The following is a 17,381-nucleotide window of genomic DNA, read 5'->3' as shown; positions in this document are numbered from 1 at the left end:
CTGGAATTAGATCCCAAGCCAGTCACTAATCTGTGTCTTCTGGCAGGGGAGCAAAAGCTGTTTGATTTTTACCATTCCAGTGTGATTTTTTGCTGCCTCCCCTCCCAGCTCCTCTGTGAGGTGCCAGCTCCTTGGGCTGGCCCTGGCAGTGTCCAGGGTCAGATTTGTTATTTTGGGGTCACCAAAGTGTCCGTCCTACTTCTGCATTGCTACCTCAGTAATGAGGGCTTAAAGAAACCTTGTGAGCAGTCACCTGATGGAGGATTAGCACAGTGAGATAACCAAGTGCATCACTGCTGCTTTCCAGTCTGGCTGATTATTGCTGCTCCCTGTATCCCCAGAGCACGCATGACTTCAGGGGAAGCACTGCACTTCTGAAGGGTTTTGGCTTCTGAAAGACAGTTCTGTGTTGTGCTTTTGCTTCTAAAAGATGATTCTGTGCTGTGTTTTTGTTGTTGTTAAAACCAGTTTGAAGAAAGTTTGAATTGGCAACCAATTCATTATTTCAGATGAACGGTTTGAATTAGATAAGAACCAAGAATTAGTCACTGAATATGTTTGCATGAAGCACAAAAACTGGAGAACTTTTATGAGAATCCCCATTCATTAAGTGTCAGCAAGGGCTAATTACTGTGTGTGGATGGGAGTAGGGATAAATTATGCATAGCCAGAGTGTCTCATGCAGATGCAATTTTATGTAACCATGTGCTCTAGGTAGAGGTTTGGAGTGTGTCTGTAGTTGGGGTTTTGCATTTCATGAGCCAGTTTTAAATGAAGAGCTAAGAGCAGGTCTCAGTGAGGGCTGATGAGTGTGAGGTGTAACTGCATGAGTGTGGAATAGGCAGGAAATGTGGATTTCAGCTCAGTGCTCTGTCACCACCCTGCCCCAGGCTCAGGCTGCTGTGCCCTGACTGGATCCTCTGCACTCTGTGTATTCCTGAGCAGCCATTTGGCAAAGCTTACTCTGAAAATCAGTTCCTGTCCAGTGTCCTTTAACATTAAAACTTCCTTTTCTGCCCTAAAATCTGGGTGTAAAACATGATCAATCCATTTCTCTTCTGTTATAAATGCTGCTGTAGAGTCAGAAGTAATTTTTTTCCTGTTTAAGGTGTTTTTAGGGATCACTTGGGTGGGGCCTGGCTCATCTGTTCCTCAAGCTTTGTGTGTTCATAGAACCCCAGATTGGTTTGGGCTGGGAGGGACCTTAAATCCCATCCAGTGACACCTTCCACTGTCCCAGGCTGCTCCAAACCCCAATTTCCAACCTGGCCTTGGGCACCTCCAGGGATGGGGACTCCTCAACCTCTCTGGGCAGAATCCCATGAGTGCAGAAGGACAGAGCAAGGGAAGCTTTGAAATGCCCATGAGTGCCAAGGCAGAGATTCAGAGTGGAGGTGCTGCTTTCCCAAGGGCTGGTTCAGTCTCTCCAGCCTCTCCTGGGAAGCCTCCTTGGGGCATGGCTGCCTTTTCAAGGGATTTTGCTCCCGTATTTCAGACTGAAGGTGGCACTGTAGCATCTTGGATATGACACAGATGGGGCACGTTGTCCTGGGCTCTGTGTGGGACCAGAGTTCAGCTGCTCTCTGTACCCATTTTTAGGGTATGGGGTGTAAGAAGCATCATGTGCTCCTTTGTGATGGCAGAACACACCTCAGATGTTTCACCTGTGCTCTGACTCCCAGCAAAACACCTCCAGAAAACTCCTGGATTTCTGCCCTTTGGTAAATAAAAGAAAAAAAAATTAAGAAAATACAATTTTAAAGATTGCCTTTGCCATGCAATGTTTGTGGGTTGTTCCAACACTACAGAACAGTTAAAAAAAATAAAATAAAAAAGAATTCAGGACTTAAATTATATCCACTGTCAGTTTGTGAGTTGCTTCCAGTGCTGCTTGTACAGTGCTTTAAAGATATTTTAAGCACTGTGGTATCAAAAGGATCCTGGACAATTTCATTTATGCAGTTAGTGAATATTCAGGCGCCTTTAAGGGTGATCTTGAATTTTGATGTTTTCTTGTCTAAAAATAATGTGTGCAGAAAGGCAGTTTTGAGGATTCCCAGTGTATTGGGAATGGCAGAGCTGGATCTGGCATTCATCCTGCACCCTTCACAATCCTGACCCCCCAGTGAAAGGAATTTTAGCTTTGAAAATCAATGATTAACTACAATTCCTTAGTGAATTTTATATTTCTTCACAGACAGAAGCTCATTAAGTTCAAACACATCACGAGGAAAGAAGTCAACAGGTACACTTGGAAACAGAGTTGAGTGTAGGGCACTGAAGACTGATCAGAAAATCAAAATAAAAAAGCCCAGCAGTGATCTGACCTGAGCAGCCTGGGCTAGTGGGAGGTGTCCCTGCAGTGAGATGAGCTTTCAGGTCCCTTCCACCCCAATCCAGTCTGGGGTTCTGGGATTCTATAAAATAAAATCCAATAACTGCTCTGGCAGTGCTGCTGTCGTTGCTGCATTGCCAGCCCTCCCATAACCCTGTTCTGGGACCAGTTTGGGGCTGCTGGTGGCTCTGGGATCTGGACTGGTTTGGTTGAGTCCTGTGCAGGGCCAGGCTGCCCTGGGCTTGTAGCTGCAGGTCCAGGCTGCTGCTGGAGGCTGGAATTCCTGCCCCTGTAAGCAGGGATGATATTCCCTTTCATCAGGAGGGGAGCTGTGCCTGCTGTGACAGATGATGTCAAACCCGGGGTATCTCAGGAATCTTTGCTGGGAATCGCTGGGGATGCTCAGGGAATGGGGCTGCAGGGGTGGGGTGGGGCAGGCTGAGGCTGTGCCCACCCCAGTGCTGCCCTGCCCCATCCCTGCCCCATCCCTGCCCTGCCCCATCCCTGCCCCATCCCTGCCCTGCCCCATCCCTGCCCCATCCCTGCCCCATCCCATCCCTGCCCCATCCCTGCCTCATCCCATCCCTGCCCCATCCCATCCCTGCCCCATCCCATCCCTGCCCCATCCCATCCCTGCCCCATCCCTGCCCCATCCCATCCCTGCCCCATCCCTGCCCCATCCCTGCCCCATCCCATCCCTGCCCCATCCCATCCCTGCCCCATCCCTGCCTCATCCCATCCCTGCCCCATCCCATCCCTGCCCCATCCCTGCCCCTCCCTGCCCATCCTTGCCCCATCCCTGCCCTCCATCCCTGCCTCCTCCCATCCCTGCCCTCCCCCATCCCTGCCCTCCATCCCTGCCCCATCCCTGCCCCGTCCCTGCCCCGTCCCTGCCCCATCCCTGCCCCATCCCTGCCCTGCCCCATCCCATCCCATCCCATCCCATCCCATCCCATCCCATCCCATCCCATCCCATCCCATCCCATCCCATCCCATCCCATCCCATCCCATCCCATCCCATCCCATCCCATCCATCCCTGCCCTGGCAGCTCGTGGCAGTCAGGACATGGCAAATGGATTTCAGCAGCTTGTCTTTTGGAGCAGCTCCCCTTGGCAATGCACCCCTGAGCCACCTCCTTAATATCAACTTAATGGCACAGACAGTGCTGCAGGATGTGAGAAAACATCTCTCTCCAGCTCCTGGTGCTTGCCCAGCTGCCCTGGCTGCAGCAGGGATTGCCTGGCTCCATCCCTGCCCGGGGATGCTCCGTTTGGGGCAGGGTGTGTGGGGAGATGCTGAGGCTGTGCAGGGCCGGTGCCTCTGGTGATTCCCAGGAACAAAGGCCCCGGTTCTGCGAGGCTCTGCAGTCACCAGCAAGATCAGGTGATGTCTGAATAACACCCTGTGTGTGGGAGGTGGGGGGATCCACTTATCGCCTTGGCCAGACACTGACATCCACACCCAAGTGACTCATGTGAACTCCCTGCAACTCCCTGCAGATTAGTTCCCTTCCATGTCTTATCTTCCCATCCTGGCTTCAGGATTCCTGCTGGAGTTCTGTGCTCAGCCTGGGCAGCACAGCAGCCCTGCCAGCTCAGCTGTCACCGGGGCTTTGGCAGGGCTCTGCCACAGCCAGCTGTGTGCAGGCATCCCCAGTATGTAAAACCTCTCACTCTGCAGCTCAGCACGGAGAAAACCACACAGGCACCGGGCTTTGTGTGCATTCCTGAGCTGGCTGCAGGCAGCTGCATGGGCTGTCACAGCACTGACACATATTTGCATGCCCAGCTCCTGCTTGCCCTGCTCTGCACCCCGAGCAGCGGGTCCGAGCCGTGGCTCCCAGGGGTTGTGCATGCAGATGTGCTCATTGAAAAATAAAGGCTGCTTTGGAAAAGTTTTTAGCACAGAGCTCCCTATGTAGCTCCTGCAGTTCCCCCATGCAGCTCCTGCAGTTCCCCCATGTTTTTATCCAAGCAGGAACTGTGTCATTAACAACCTTTATTACAGAAATGAGGCAGAGGTGTCACGGTTGCCCAAGCTCCCGTGTGCAGATCCAGGGCACTGAGTTCCAAACCTGGGTTGTGTTGTCATCAAAAAGGAACCATTTACAAATGGGAGGGATGGCACAGATAGCCTTAAAGGAATTTGGAATAGAAATGAAGGCTGCAGATTTCCCACTGTACCTTAGCTAACCTCTGTGTACAAGCCTGGGGATGTAAGTACATTATTGGGCTTTTTCCTTGGTGTCCTGAGCTCTGTCCTGTAATGGGAAGTGTTTCTGGTTCTGGGTTTGAGTGACTGCTGCCAGGGCACAGCCTCCTGGTGAGCAAAGACAGGGTTCCATCAGTGTCAGGCTTTTAAATTGCATCCTTTCAGAAGTGTGACTTGAAGCCTTTCCCAGGGAGTTATCCAGCAAGGACAGTCACTGTGCTCTGAAACCCAGCAGCAAAGTGGGATCCAGCAGTGGGGATGGCTTTGAGGAGTGGCTGTGTGTCCCAGGCTCTCCCTGGAATCCAGTTCAGCTGGAGATGGCCAGGACTGGCTTTGCTCCCACAGGAATGACAAGGGCAGACCATGAGACTTCCACCCCAAAGCATCCAAAAGGCCCTTAATGATTCCAGCGCTGGTGAAAGACACATGTATGTGAAATTACAGTCTGAGAAAGTGTTGGGTTATGTTCATCTGTCATTTGTGCCTGGAAATCCTGTACTTCAGGCAGAGGCAAATAGGAGAGATTTGTCATACCAATATTGAGCAAAGCAGCTGCAGACACAGGAGTGAGCAGCCTGTGCAAATGACTTGGTTACAGATGAGGAAATTGGGGTTTTGGGGCTACCAGTCACCGTGATACTGCTGCAAGCTGGCAGAGGAGGAGGAGGAGGAAGACCAAGGAGGTCAGGATGTGACCTGGAGCTGACAGTGCTTAGTTTGGTGGTAACTCCCCAACAAGCTGCATCTTGAGATAGCTGGCTGGAGTTAGCCAATATAATTATAGGGTTAAACAAGAAATGATGGAAGAGCCCAGAGCGTTTGGCAGCAGGCCCTGGGCTGCTGGAAACACTGTGTCATAGGCACGGGCTGAGCTGTGTGCTCACACTGGGAACTTGTTCCACCCTTGGTGTGAACCAGGAGCTGCACTGGGAGAAAGGAATGGTCAACCTCATCTTGCCCAGCCCTGGCACAGGGTGCTCAGAGCAGCTGGGGCTGCCCCTGGATCCCTGAAGTGCCCAAGGACAGGTTGGACAGTGGAAGGTGTCCCTGCCATGGCAGGGGTGGGACAAGATGAGCTTTAAGGTCCGTTCCCAGCCAACCCATTCTGGGATTCTCTGGAGTGTCTGAGCTGGCTGCCCATGGTGGGCTGCAGGAATCCCTCCTGCTGCTGGCAGGAGCCCCACATGGTAAAACCCCACTTGGTTTTCCCTGATGAACCACCTGGTATCCACACTGGGAATCTCAGGTTGGCATCCCAGCTGGCCAGGCAGAGGTTTCCCTAGGGCTGAGTGTGAGTATGGAAAAGGCCTGGGTGGATGGCAGCAGAAGGAAAAGCTTCAGGCCAGTTCTGGGGCATGGGATGTTTGTATAACCTGGGTTTGGGTGGATCCCATCCAGGGTGGGTGCCCTGTCCTCTGCTGGGGCAGGGGGAGGGTTCCTGCCAGGAACCGTGGGGTGACACACTGGGAACACAAACCCTGGGAGCAGAGAGCCCCAGCGTGCCCTGGAGGTGGCCAGCGTGCCCTGGAGGTGGCCCAGTGTGCCCAGGAGGTGGCCAGCATGCCCAGGAGGTGGCCCAGTGTTCCCTGGAGGTGGCCCAGTGTGCCCTGGAGGTGGCCAGCATGCCCAGGAGGTGGCCAGCGTGCCCTGGAGGTGGCCAGCGTGCCCTGGAGGTGTCCCAGCGTTCCCAGGAGGTGGCCAGTGTGCCCTGGAGGTGGCCCAGTGTTCCCTGGAGGTGGCCCAGCATGCCCAGGAGGTGGCCCAGTGTTCCCTGGAGGTGGCCCAGCGTTCCCAGGAGGTGGCCAAGCATGCCCAGGAGGTGGCCCAGTGTGCCCAGGAGGTGGCCAGTGTGCCCAGGAGGTGGCCCAGCATTCCCTGGAGGTGGCCCAGCGTTCCCAGGAGGTGGCCAGCGTGCCCAGGGCTGGCCCTGAGTCACAGCCTGACCCGCAGGACTGACGGACGCCTGTGCCAGGCCGTGGGTGACAGCAGCAGTGCCAGCAGCTGTGGGCTCACTCCCTGCCCAGCTGTGCAGGTGTGCTGTGCCCACTTAGTGGGGATGCAGGCAGCCTGGAGGAGGTGGTGTGCAGAGGTGGCCTTGTCCTTTTGGGGGGCAGGACGTGGCTTTCAGGAATCCCATCCCTGCAGTCCTGGGGCTGGGTGTGCTTGGCTGGGTCACCCAGCAGAGCTGTCCAGAGCTGTAGGGCCAAGGGCATCCTGCACCTTTGGGAGTGGTGAGTGTGTTCCAGGCTCCTGCCCAGGTGCCACTGGGATAGTTAACAGAGAAAAGGAGATTATTGCACCCTAACCCTTGTGTCATCAGCCTCCTGTGGGCAACACGGGCACGTGAGGAGTTGAGAATGCTCTGAGTGTGGAGGGGGACACACTCAAGTGCTGGCTTTGATCGAGGGAAGAAGTGCAGCTCAGTGTGGAAGAAGTGAGCCCTTTGAGCAGAGAGAGAACCTGATGTGGGGATTTTTCCAGGAAGCTCAAGAAAGACCCAAGAGGAGTCCCATCTCACCACAAACAAACAGATGAATTTTCAGAGTGCTCTTTTGTAGCTGTGTGGGTCTGATTTTTAACTTCTCATGACAGAAACTGAAATTAGCTGCTGCCACCTTTCCTTGCTTGTGTTCAAGAAACAACTGGATGTGGCACTCAGTGCTCTGGGCTGGGGGACAAGGTGGGCATGGGGCACATGGTGATCTTGGGGTTTTTTTTCCAAGCAAAATAATTCTGTAACTCTGTAAGTGCTGCTGCTGGGCAGCCCTTCAGTGGCAGCTGTAGGGATTTATTTTGGGGAGGGTTGGATTAGCCCTCAGGCACAGGGGTAGCTGGATTTGTGGAGTCCTTGGGGTGGGCAGGGCCCCATGAGCTGCCTGCCCTTGCCTGGGTGGCACAGCCGGTGCTGAGGTCGCCCCTCAGCCTTTCTCAGAAGCAGCTCTTCGGCAGAAGCCGGGAGGAGCCGGCGCTTCTCAGAATGAATCGTGCCTGCATCACCAGCACCGCTTCCTTCCCCTTCCTCGCCTTTCCAGCCGGGGACGGGCAGCAGCGTCACCCGGGCTGAGATCTGCTGCTCGCCTGACAGCCGGGACTTCTCCAGCTTTACCTGGAAAAGGGCTGAAACCCGACACCCAGCCCGGCGTCAGGCGGCGGTGCTGCAGCACGGGCTGTGCCCTGCTGGGATGGGGAGAGAGAACACCCCAGGATCCGGGAATGGGGAGAGAGGGCACCCCAGGATCCGGGAATGGGGAGAGAGGGCACCCCAGGATCCTGGGAATGGGGAGAGAGAACACCCCAGGATCCGGGAATGGGGAGAGAGAACACCCCAGGATCCGGGAATGGGGAGAGGGCACCCCAGGATCCTGGGAATGGGGAGCTGAGAGGGCACCCCAGGATCCTGGGAATGGGGAGCTGAGAGGGCACCCCAGGATCCTGGGAATGGGGAGAGAGGGCACCTCAGAATCCTGGGAATGGGGAGAGAGGGCACCCCAGGATCCTGGGCAGCTGAGTGTTCACCAGGATCCTGGGAACAGGGAGCTGAGGGCACCCCAGAATACTGGGAATACAGAGCTGAGTGTACCCCAGGATCCTGGGAATGGAGAGCTGAGTGTACCCCAGGATCCCAGGGCAAGGGCATCAGTCTGTGGGTGCCAGCAGCTGCACAGGAGCACGGGCAGCCTCCTCTCTCTGGGTTCACTCAGTGCCTCTAAAACACCCCCAAAGCCCCAAGAGGGATGTGAGGCCATGTCTTTAAAGGCACCCCAGGGCTGAGCTGAAGTTCAGCAGAAACTGGATCGTGGAGATATAAATGTTTTATTGCCCCCCGAGTGGCAGTGCTGGGAGCCAGGCTGGCCCAGCAGGATCACCATCCCCTGACCTTTCAGCATTCCTGCTCTGTTCTGTTGGTGCTGGCTCTGCTTAAATATTTATTTATTTGAAAGAAAACACCCCCACACTCACAGCAGGGCCAGGGCTGGGCTGTGTGTCAGCAGCCTGGTCACATCCAGCTCCTCCCTGCGGGGCTGGGGGAGCCTGGAGAGCTCAAGGTTTCCAGTGCAATCCAGGATGAAGAGTGTGCAGAAGGCAGAGCTGTGTCCTGCTGTGCTGGCAGCTCCCTCTGTGCTCTCTGCAGAGTCCCAGCCTTGCCTGGTACCTGCATCCACAGGGATTCATCTGCACCTCTCTCCCTGTGTTTGGACACCCCCCTGTTCCTTGCTGGGTGGCAGTTGGACATGTCCAGATAAATTCTGGGTGTGGGTACCAGTGCAGGGCAGGCAGATCAGGGCAGCCCAGTCAGGGCACTGGGATGTCCAGGTCCTTCCCTGAGCTGTCCCTGCACAGGGAATTCCCAGGTGCTGTTAACCCTTTCCCAGCTGGCAGGGCATTGCCAGCTCCAGCCCTGTCCCCCAGCTCAGACACCCACAGGGCTGTGTCTCCTTGTCCTCAGCCTGTGGAGTTCATGTGAAGCATGGTTTGGTTTTAATCTTTCAACCTTGGCATGAGAACTAGAGGTGCTTTGTTGTTGTTTTTTTTTTCAAATCAAAGCCAAGATTTACCAACTTTGAGGGCTGGGGCTTTCAGAAACCCAGCGAGTGTGGAAGCTCTGAGGAGGCTGCAGAAGCTGTGGGTGCTGTTTGATTTCACCTTCTGGGCCTGATCAAGTCCCAGCCTCTGCAGCAGCTGCAGCGTTGGCTTCAATTGCAGAGTGATGTTGGAAAGTGCTTGGGGTATTTGTTATGAAACACTGCAGGTAGGGAAAGTTGGTGCTTCCCTTTCATCCTTCTCAAGGATGGGGCCTGGGAACGCTCTGGGCATGGCTTTAGAAATGTTTTTTGGGAACAAGGAAAATATTTTTGAAGCAAGAAAGGGTCAGGCAGGAGCTTCAGGGCTCTTGTGTGTGCCTAGAAACCTCAGGACATGGGCCTGAGAGCCCAGGCAAACCTGCAAATATAAACTGCATTTTAGTCTCATTTTCCTCATCCTCTGTCTTTGTTTCTTCCCTGGAGGAACAGAGGGAGCTGCAGTTGGTGTAGTTGGTTTTCCCTGGGTGGGAGATGCTGGACCTGAGCACAAATGTTGAGCTGCCCCCTCCTCCCTAATGAGGAGGAGCTGGAAGAACACAGTGCAGTGTTGCCTGTTCCTGCTATTAAACCTTAATTGTGGGACTGGTGTTTCCTAAAGTCCAAAATATTTTGGCACTTGTCTGGCTAAAGGCATATTTTTTTTGTACATAGATTTTTATTTTTTTTTTCCTTTTATTAGCAGAAACCATCTGCCCTGTAAACAGAGATCAGGAGCAAACAGCCTTCCTGGCAGTTCTGCATCACGTGGGAATGCTGTGGTGCCTGCATGGGAAAGGGGCTGCTTTCTGCCTTCTCATCCTGGCAAAAGGAAACTCCAGGCACATCAGAAGCAGCTAATTTAAGCTGATGAGTCTTGGCATCGCATCTGAATTGCAGAGAGGATGTGACTGGAGCTCTCTGTCGAGGTGCAGAGCCCTGATTAAGCAGGATGGAGGCTCCTGGGAATGAGGGGGAGCATGGAGGGGATGCAGGTTGGAGCTGACACAAAGCCAGGAGTTTACAGGGCTGCAAAAAGCAGCTGAGAGCCCAGAGAAGAGGCTGGCTGGCACAGTGGGGTGAGCTCTGGTCGCTGCTGCTCAGCAGTGTTGATTGATTTTTGAGTGGCAGCATCCCTGGTGTTGGTGCAGTCCCCATCACCGTGCCTGGTGTGCTCAGACTCCCCAGCTGTGTCACCTGGGAGAGCACACACACCCTGATCTCAGCCAGCCGAGTTCAGCTTCCATTTCAGAGCACATCTCCAGCGTGGGAGGAGAACCAGACTGGATGGGAAACCAGTTTGATGTTGAACTGTAAGGTGTCAGGACGTGGGGTGCACCCCTCCTCTTTTGTGGCTTTCTGTTCCGCTCCTGCCTTTATTTTTAACATCTCTGGCATGTACACGAGTGCCTGTGTGACTCTGTGCAGGCTCCTCAGCCTGAGTGCGTGTCCAGTGACATTCCTGACTGTAACTTAAACATGGAACATGAGAGAATTTGTATGGCTGAGGGAAAACTCTACAGGCAGTGCATTGTAATTTATCTGTGCCATGTTCTAGCCTGAACCAGACAGTCAAAATATGATTTTCTTTTTGATGAAAAAGGAAGTATTTCAGCTGTGGAAGGATTTCCAGGTAGAACTTGGTTTCTTTTATCAGAGAGCACAGCCAAGCTTTGCTTGACCAAAAAAGCAGAAAATCTTCCTCAAACACAGATTAAAAGGTTGTAAGATGGCAGTGGAATTCTAGCACTGGGAAATGCTTGTCCAGATGTGAAATCTGGGCTGGTTTGATGTCCAGTGTCTGTGGGTTTATCCTGAGCTGCATGTGGGGGATCAAGGGCTGGGGCAGTGAGTGGCTGAAGAGGAAACCCCAGCACTGAGCAGCCCCAATTCCCAGCAGTGCCTCGGGCTGGCACTTTGCAAACTTTCCAGTGAGATGCAAATGCAGATAGCTGCAGATGAGTGCAGATAAGTGCAGAGCTGCTGCATCGAGGAATGTCCCTGGCTTCAGAGCTGTGTCTGTGCTGTGCTCTCAGGGCAGGTTTTCATGTGGCAAACCCTAATTGTGCCCTGTGTGATCCTCAGGAGAGAAACCTGGACTGGTTCCCCCGCATGAGAGCCATGTCACTGGTCAGCAGCGACTCGGAGGGAGAGCAGAACGAGCTGAGGAACCTGCAGGAGAAGTTGGAGTCCACCATGAAGCTCGTGACCAACCTCTCTGGGCAGCTCTCTGAGCTCAAAGATCAGGTAAGGAGCAGCACACAGCCCCTGGGACCAGCTGGGGCTCTCCAGACCCCTGGGAGAGCTTTCTCAGAGTAACTCATGGTTAGGAAAGAAGTGACCAAACCAGATGTCCCTCCAGAGCTGACCTCCTGGTGCTGACCCAACTGGAGAGTTCCTAAGTGACCACATCAGAAAGGGAAACTGTGTTAAAAAAATCACCAGAGTTAACCTCAGTCAGTCCTGGCTGGTGCAGGGAGCCTGTGTGTGTTGTTGTTGTTCGGGGTGTGAACCCGAAGAGCTGAGTGTGATGCTGTCAGCCAGAGGCTGTGGGGTGTGACACTGACACAAGGGCTGTGTCACTGTGGGACCTCAAAACCCACCGAGAAACTGGAGAGGCATTTGAGTGGTTGCTGGTGGCCCAGGTCCCTGTGAGCTGTGGCTGTGCTGCTGTGCAGATGTGATTTGGCTGCTGGCAGCCTGAGCCTGCAGCACACACATCCCAGAGAGGCTTGCAGTGCTGCACACACCTCACACTGCTTTGCTGCTGCAGCAGCTCCTCTGCAGCAAGAGCTGCTTGGCTGCTGCCTTGGCTGGGCTGGAGGGTGTTGTGGGGCTGGCTCCCACCCAGGCTGTGTGAAACAGAGCTCCAGGTGTCCCTGGGGACTGCAGCCTCACTGCAGGGAGCAGGGAAAGCACTGCTGCCTGTGGGAGCTGTTTGTGGTGGCTGCTGGTCTGGGCAATAATGACCCAAGCCAGATGGTTCAGTCAGTGCATTTCTGTGGGTATTGGCACTGGGTAGGATTGATTGCTGACTGCACCCGGGTGGTGGATGGAGCTGCCTGGGGCAGGAGTGGCCCAGCAGCTCTGGGTCAGTTCCTGTCCCAACGGCTGCCTGGGTGTCCCCATGGCTGGCTGGGTGTCCCCAAGAGCTGGCTGGGTGTCCCCATGGCTGGCTGGGTGTCCCCAAGAGCTGGCTGGGTATCCCCATGGCTGGCTGGGTGTCCCCATGGCTGGCTGGGTGTCCCCATGGCCACTCCTCTGGCAGGAGCCCTGGCAGCCAGCACTGCCTGAGATCTGGCTCCTGCCTTCTGATCACACTCTGCACTTGGGCTGGAGCTGGGCCCTGTCCCCAGCACCCTGTGGAGCACAAGGAAGGGATTAATGTGACACTGGGAGCTGACAGCCTCCTGCCCCAGGCTGTAATTATTTCCCAGTGCCACAGAGCCCCTTGCTCCAGTTGGTCTGGGATGGAGGGCAGAGGCAGTTGCTCTTTTGTCTGAGCTTTAATTCTTGCTGGGCAGTGGTTTGGCTGTTCTGCCTGGAAACAATTATCCTGCCCCATGTGTCCTGTGTCCCTGCTGAAGGCTCTGACTCCAAGTGCTCTGCAGGCACAGGAGCCTCCCCACCTCAGCAGCCTCACACACATTTCTTCCTGAAGATCCAGCCCTCTTGGCTGACCAAGCACTAAAACCCCTCCTTGTTCTTTGTGAAAATAAGAATGAAGGGTTTAGCTTTTAGAGAGCTATTTGACTGTAAAAGCAAGAGAGGAAACTTCAGCTTCATTAATGTGGTGATAGCTTTTAGGAATTCCCCTAAGTACCATTATTGAGAGCCCTGCTGAAGATGCAGGATGCTCCAATTATGTGACAAAGCCAGTATATCCCTCCTCCTCATCAGGAACTGTCTCCAGGAAAGGAACTAACTCAGGGAATTTTTATTTGTATTTATTTTCTTGTAATTAAATAAAGGGAAAACCTCTCATTCATTTGCTCTTCAAGCTTGTTAGGTTTCTGGAGACTCTAATTATTAGAAGCCGAGTTCCAGCCCGCCTGCTTCCCCAAAGTGCACCAAGAGCCATTAAAATCCTGATCACTTTAATTCTGTGCGAAAAGATTACACCATAATTGTGTGCAGCAGCAGGGGATTAGATGTAATCACCCAGAAATCCTTCCCAGCCCCTGCTCTGGTGTCACTGTGAGCAGGGCTGCTGGGGACAGCCCCCTGAGCCGCAGGTGTGCTCAGGGTGACTCAGCTGCCAGCAGCCCCACGGGCATTGCTGGGATCCTGTCCTGCCCCTGAGGTGACTCCAGCTCACCCTCACCTTTGGAGCCAGGAGTTACCAGGGAGCCCTGGCTCAGCTGAACCCCTTGGGCAGTGTTTGGCTCCTGTCAGCACAATTCCAGCACCTGGCAGCTCCCTGGGGATTTACTGTGCCTGGCTTTTATGGGCTGTTAGCCCAGGTGTGCTGTCACTGGAAAGCTTTTGCTGGAGATTCACTCTCCATTAAATGGGATGGCACCAAGTTGCTCCCTCCTGCAGCCCTGTGCCCTCCACACAAGCATTAAGCATTGTGCAGGATTAATAATGTTCTGCATCAATACTAAAATTGCATTTCTCCCTCTTATTTATGGTTGGTTGCTTTATTCTTCTTTTTTTTTCTAAAGCCACATCTTCTACAAACCCCTGCACCAGGGTGCACCATCTCTTTTCTACACTGCCTGAAAAATATCTCCTACAGTCCCTTTTCATTATTCCTATTTTATTTTTATTCTCTGTGTCTTCTGAATCAGTTTATTGGCACTGTGAATTGAAATTGTGCCTCTCGGTTTGCTCAGTGAAGATAATTAATGTAAAGGGGCATTTTTAATCCAAGTCCTTGTGGCCTCTCTGCATTTCCACTTGTGAGTTATCTTAGAAGCAGTTTAACATTCAGGTTCAGCAGGGAGTCGTGTGTGTGTTCAGAGAGCTCTGGGAAGATCCCTCTCCTGCTGTTCCCATTCCCTGTGAGGCATTAGGAGCTCTTTGTGCAGAGAGCTCCAGCAGCTGTGCAGAGGAGCAGGAGGTGTGCCCTGGCCTCAGGAGGCTGCAGTCAGCCCTGGGGAAAGGGAAAAGAGCAGCTCTGCCTCCCCTTGGGGCAGGCAGCGAGCAGGGTGCTGGGCTGAGCTCATTAATTGTGGTTTCAGGAGGAATGATGGTGTTTCAGCCCTTTTCCTGCTGGTTAAAGGAGTGCCACTGGACACCTGGGGAGGCTGTGCAGCACTGCCCATTTGGAGCAGTCCCATTCCCCACAGAGAACTCCAGACCCAGGTCAGCAGGGTGGCACTGGCTGGGCACCAGGATACCCTGCACCAGCTGGGAAACTCCATCAGTGCTGGAACTGGGGTTTTAAACACATGCACTCAGGTGGATTAGTGGTGACTGGTGGTGGGGCTGGGTTGGTTGTTGGATTTGATCTTGGAGGTCTTCCCACAATTCTGTGATCCCAAGTGTGTTACAAATGAACCTGACATACACACCACCTCCCTGCTGGCGTTGCTGCCACAAGCAGTGACACTGGCTGGCATTTGTCATTAAACAGCAGAACCTGGAGAAGCTCGTGGTGGATGTGGCTGGAAGGAGCAGCAGGAGCAGGATGGGAGTGTGGCTCGTGTGCTGTGTGTGCTGAGCCTGGGGCTGTGGGGGCTCTTGGGGAGCCCAGGTACCCTCGGTGGTGCAGGGTGAGGCTGTCCTGGCATTCCCTCCGAGCCTCCCACGTGTTGGCTCCTCTGCAGCCACGACACGGCTGGAGCTGTGGGATCCAGCTGTGGGATCCAGCTGTGCACTCCTGAGACCCTGCCCAGCCAGAGTCATTCCTTACATGGCTTATGTAACTTGTCAGAAACCTCCCAAAGTTTTAAAAAACCAGAGCGGAGCCATTGGATTGTGGCCATTTCTCAATATCAGAAATAACAAACAGTGATCCATTATTTAATTTCTGGGAAGCAGGTGGGGCATGCTGAAGTTTGGTGTGTGGCAGTGAGGTGGTTAAGTCCTGCCTTGGCTGTGGGGAGGCTGTTGGCTCACTCTGGATGGAGCAGGGAGTGCTCAGCCTGTTCCAGCAGAGGCGAGGGTATTCCCAGCCTGACTGCAGGGCTCGCCCCTTTCCCGCCCCTCCGTCTGCTCTGCTGGCCGGCTCACAGAGGGTTCCTGGCAGGGGAGGTTTCTGCAGGCTGCTCCTGCATGGCTTCCCGATTGCCAGTGCCCACCAGGCACAGCCCGGGCACACAGGGGCTCAGGGCTGGAGCAGGCGCTGCCTGTAGCCAGTGCTTCAGGGAAAATGCCAAGCACGCCAGGCCCCGGGGCGAGTGACGCACAGGAAGCACCGAGGCCTAATGAGCAAACTTGTTAATTTTCCAGATGACAGAGCAGAGGAAGCAGAAGCAGCGCATCGGTCTCCTTGGACACCCCCCGCCCATGAATGTGAACCTGCAGCAGCAGCCGGCCTGAGCTGGGAGGCCACGGCCCCTCCGGGACACCCCAACATCCCCAGCCCGGGGGCTGCTCCCTGCTCCTCTGTGCACCCTGTAAATACCCTGGTTTTATACTTAGATGTATATGACTGCTACTCTATCGAGCTGGGGGCGTGTGGATTGTGATTAGAACTGTTGGCACGGGACAGAGGTTAAACTTTGTGCCAAAACTATCAAAATTGCCTTTTCCTTGGAAGGACTAAAGAGAGCACCTGAATTGCACTTGAAAAGATTATTTGACTATGTGACATGTATTTTGTATTTAAAAGAAAAAATAATAGAATAGCTAGTATTTATGTTTTTATACAATTGTGCAATATGAATTATGCAATCACAATATATTTGGAACTCCTGAATGTCCTAAAGGGAGTGCACATCTTTGGATCTGGTGTGTTAGTACAATGTAATAAATGGTATAAAATTACAGGTGTAAATGAGGCTGCTGCAAAATTGTGTAACTGGTGATTTTTTCATACCCTTGGACATTTTTGTACCATGTGTGTAAATATCTTGCAATGCCATATTTGTTGCCTCTTCCTCCCAGGGATGACGCTGGGACTCCGTGAGCTGTTCAATTGGTATCGATTAAAGCAAAACATTATTTTGAAGCTTCCGAGTGAGGAAAGCAGGAGGTATTTTTCAAGAGATTTCTTTAGAGTACTGAGGCTAGAAGAGCTCAGACACCGGGTTTTTTAAATGCTAAGATTTCTTAAAGGGAACTTTTTATGCAAAAATGAAGTTTGGAATGAGGATGCACTACTGGCGAGTCGGTGCAGTCTCCCAGGACCGAGCTGAGGCTGTCCAGGCTTTGCATTCTCAGTGTGTAGGATCCTCTCCTTCTATTTTTTCATTAGAGACCTCTGTGCCTGCTAAAGCTTTAGCAAACAGGCACTGCACCGACTGAAATGTGTCCTGTAGCTGAGCACTGATGTGTGTAATGCTTGTGTGAGAGCCACTGGTTTGAGGCTGCTCTGTCCCACCCCTTCCTCTCCCTCTCATTCGGTCACTTTCTTTGGTTTCTGATTCTCCAGAGTGTGAAAGGAAACTTGTCGGGTTGTTGTTTGGTTGGTTTTTTTTCCCTCCAATCCGCTGCATAGTTTTATACATGGACCTCATTTTACAGAAGCTGACTTCTCTGCAATACTGTCTACAAAAGAAAAAAAAAAAGAAAAAAAGCTACAGACAGAGTTATGAAAATTTGTAAATGCATAAATATAGGTATTTAAATAAATGATGCAAAATACTCTACGGTCAGAGGCTGCTGGTGGTTTGTGTCCCCCCCAAGGGGGTGTGTGGCAGTTCTGTCACACCCATGTGTGCTGGAGTGTGGTGTCACAGGGCCTGGCAGGTAAGGATGGGGCTTTTCCCAGTGCCCAGAGGGGCAGAGGTTGATTTTGTAAAAACCAGAGCATGTCCCTCCTCCATGCTGGCACCCAGGGATCTTCCCCTGTGCTCACTCCAGGCTGGGATACTTCACACTCTCCCCACTGATAGTTTAGGTTTGTGGCTGTCATTGGAGCATGTGAGAGTTAAAAACCCCTCCAGCTCCGAGTATCGTGTGCACAGGAGCGTTGCTGATTATGTGTATTTGATTAAGACGTAGCAGGAACTACCTGGTACAATTAATCATCGTTAATCGGGTCCGTGCACACAAGTGTCTGAAGTGAGTGCGTGCCCCTGGCTCGGGTCACCAGGAGAGCTCAGCAGGAGGGCACCGCGGGGGAGGGAGGAAGGAGGGCAGCCTGACCAGCAGTCTCCCAGCC

At 53.2% G+C, this 17,381-nt stretch overlaps 1 protein-coding gene across 5 annotated transcripts in view; it reads left to right on the top strand.

Moving 5' to 3' along the window:
* Nucleotides 1–16,866, top strand: part of ITPR1 (inositol 1,4,5-trisphosphate receptor type 1) — a 164,397-nt gene extending 147,531 nt beyond the window's left edge. For all 5 annotated transcript variants that reach the window (XM_056501261.1, XM_056501259.1, XM_056501263.1 and 2 more), the window contains 2 exons: nucleotides 11,192–11,353; nucleotides 15,506–16,866. In XM_056501261.1, the coding sequence (XP_056357236.1) occupies nucleotides 11,192–11,353; nucleotides 15,506–15,595 (252 nt within the window). In that variant the 3' untranslated portion in view covers nucleotides 15,596–16,866. The remainder of the gene's footprint in view (nucleotides 1–11,191; nucleotides 11,354–15,505) is intronic.
* The last annotated feature ends 515 nt before the right edge of the window (nucleotides 16,867–17,381 follow it).

This window comes from Oenanthe melanoleuca, chromosome 12 (genome assembly GCF_029582105.1).
Source record: "Oenanthe melanoleuca isolate GR-GAL-2019-014 chromosome 12, OMel1.0, whole genome shotgun sequence".
In the NCBI taxonomy this organism is placed as follows: domain Eukaryota; kingdom Metazoa; phylum Chordata; class Aves; order Passeriformes; family Muscicapidae; genus Oenanthe; species Oenanthe melanoleuca.
The sequence above is the reverse complement of the archived record's forward strand: the minus strand, read 5'-3'. Positions and strand labels throughout refer to the sequence as shown.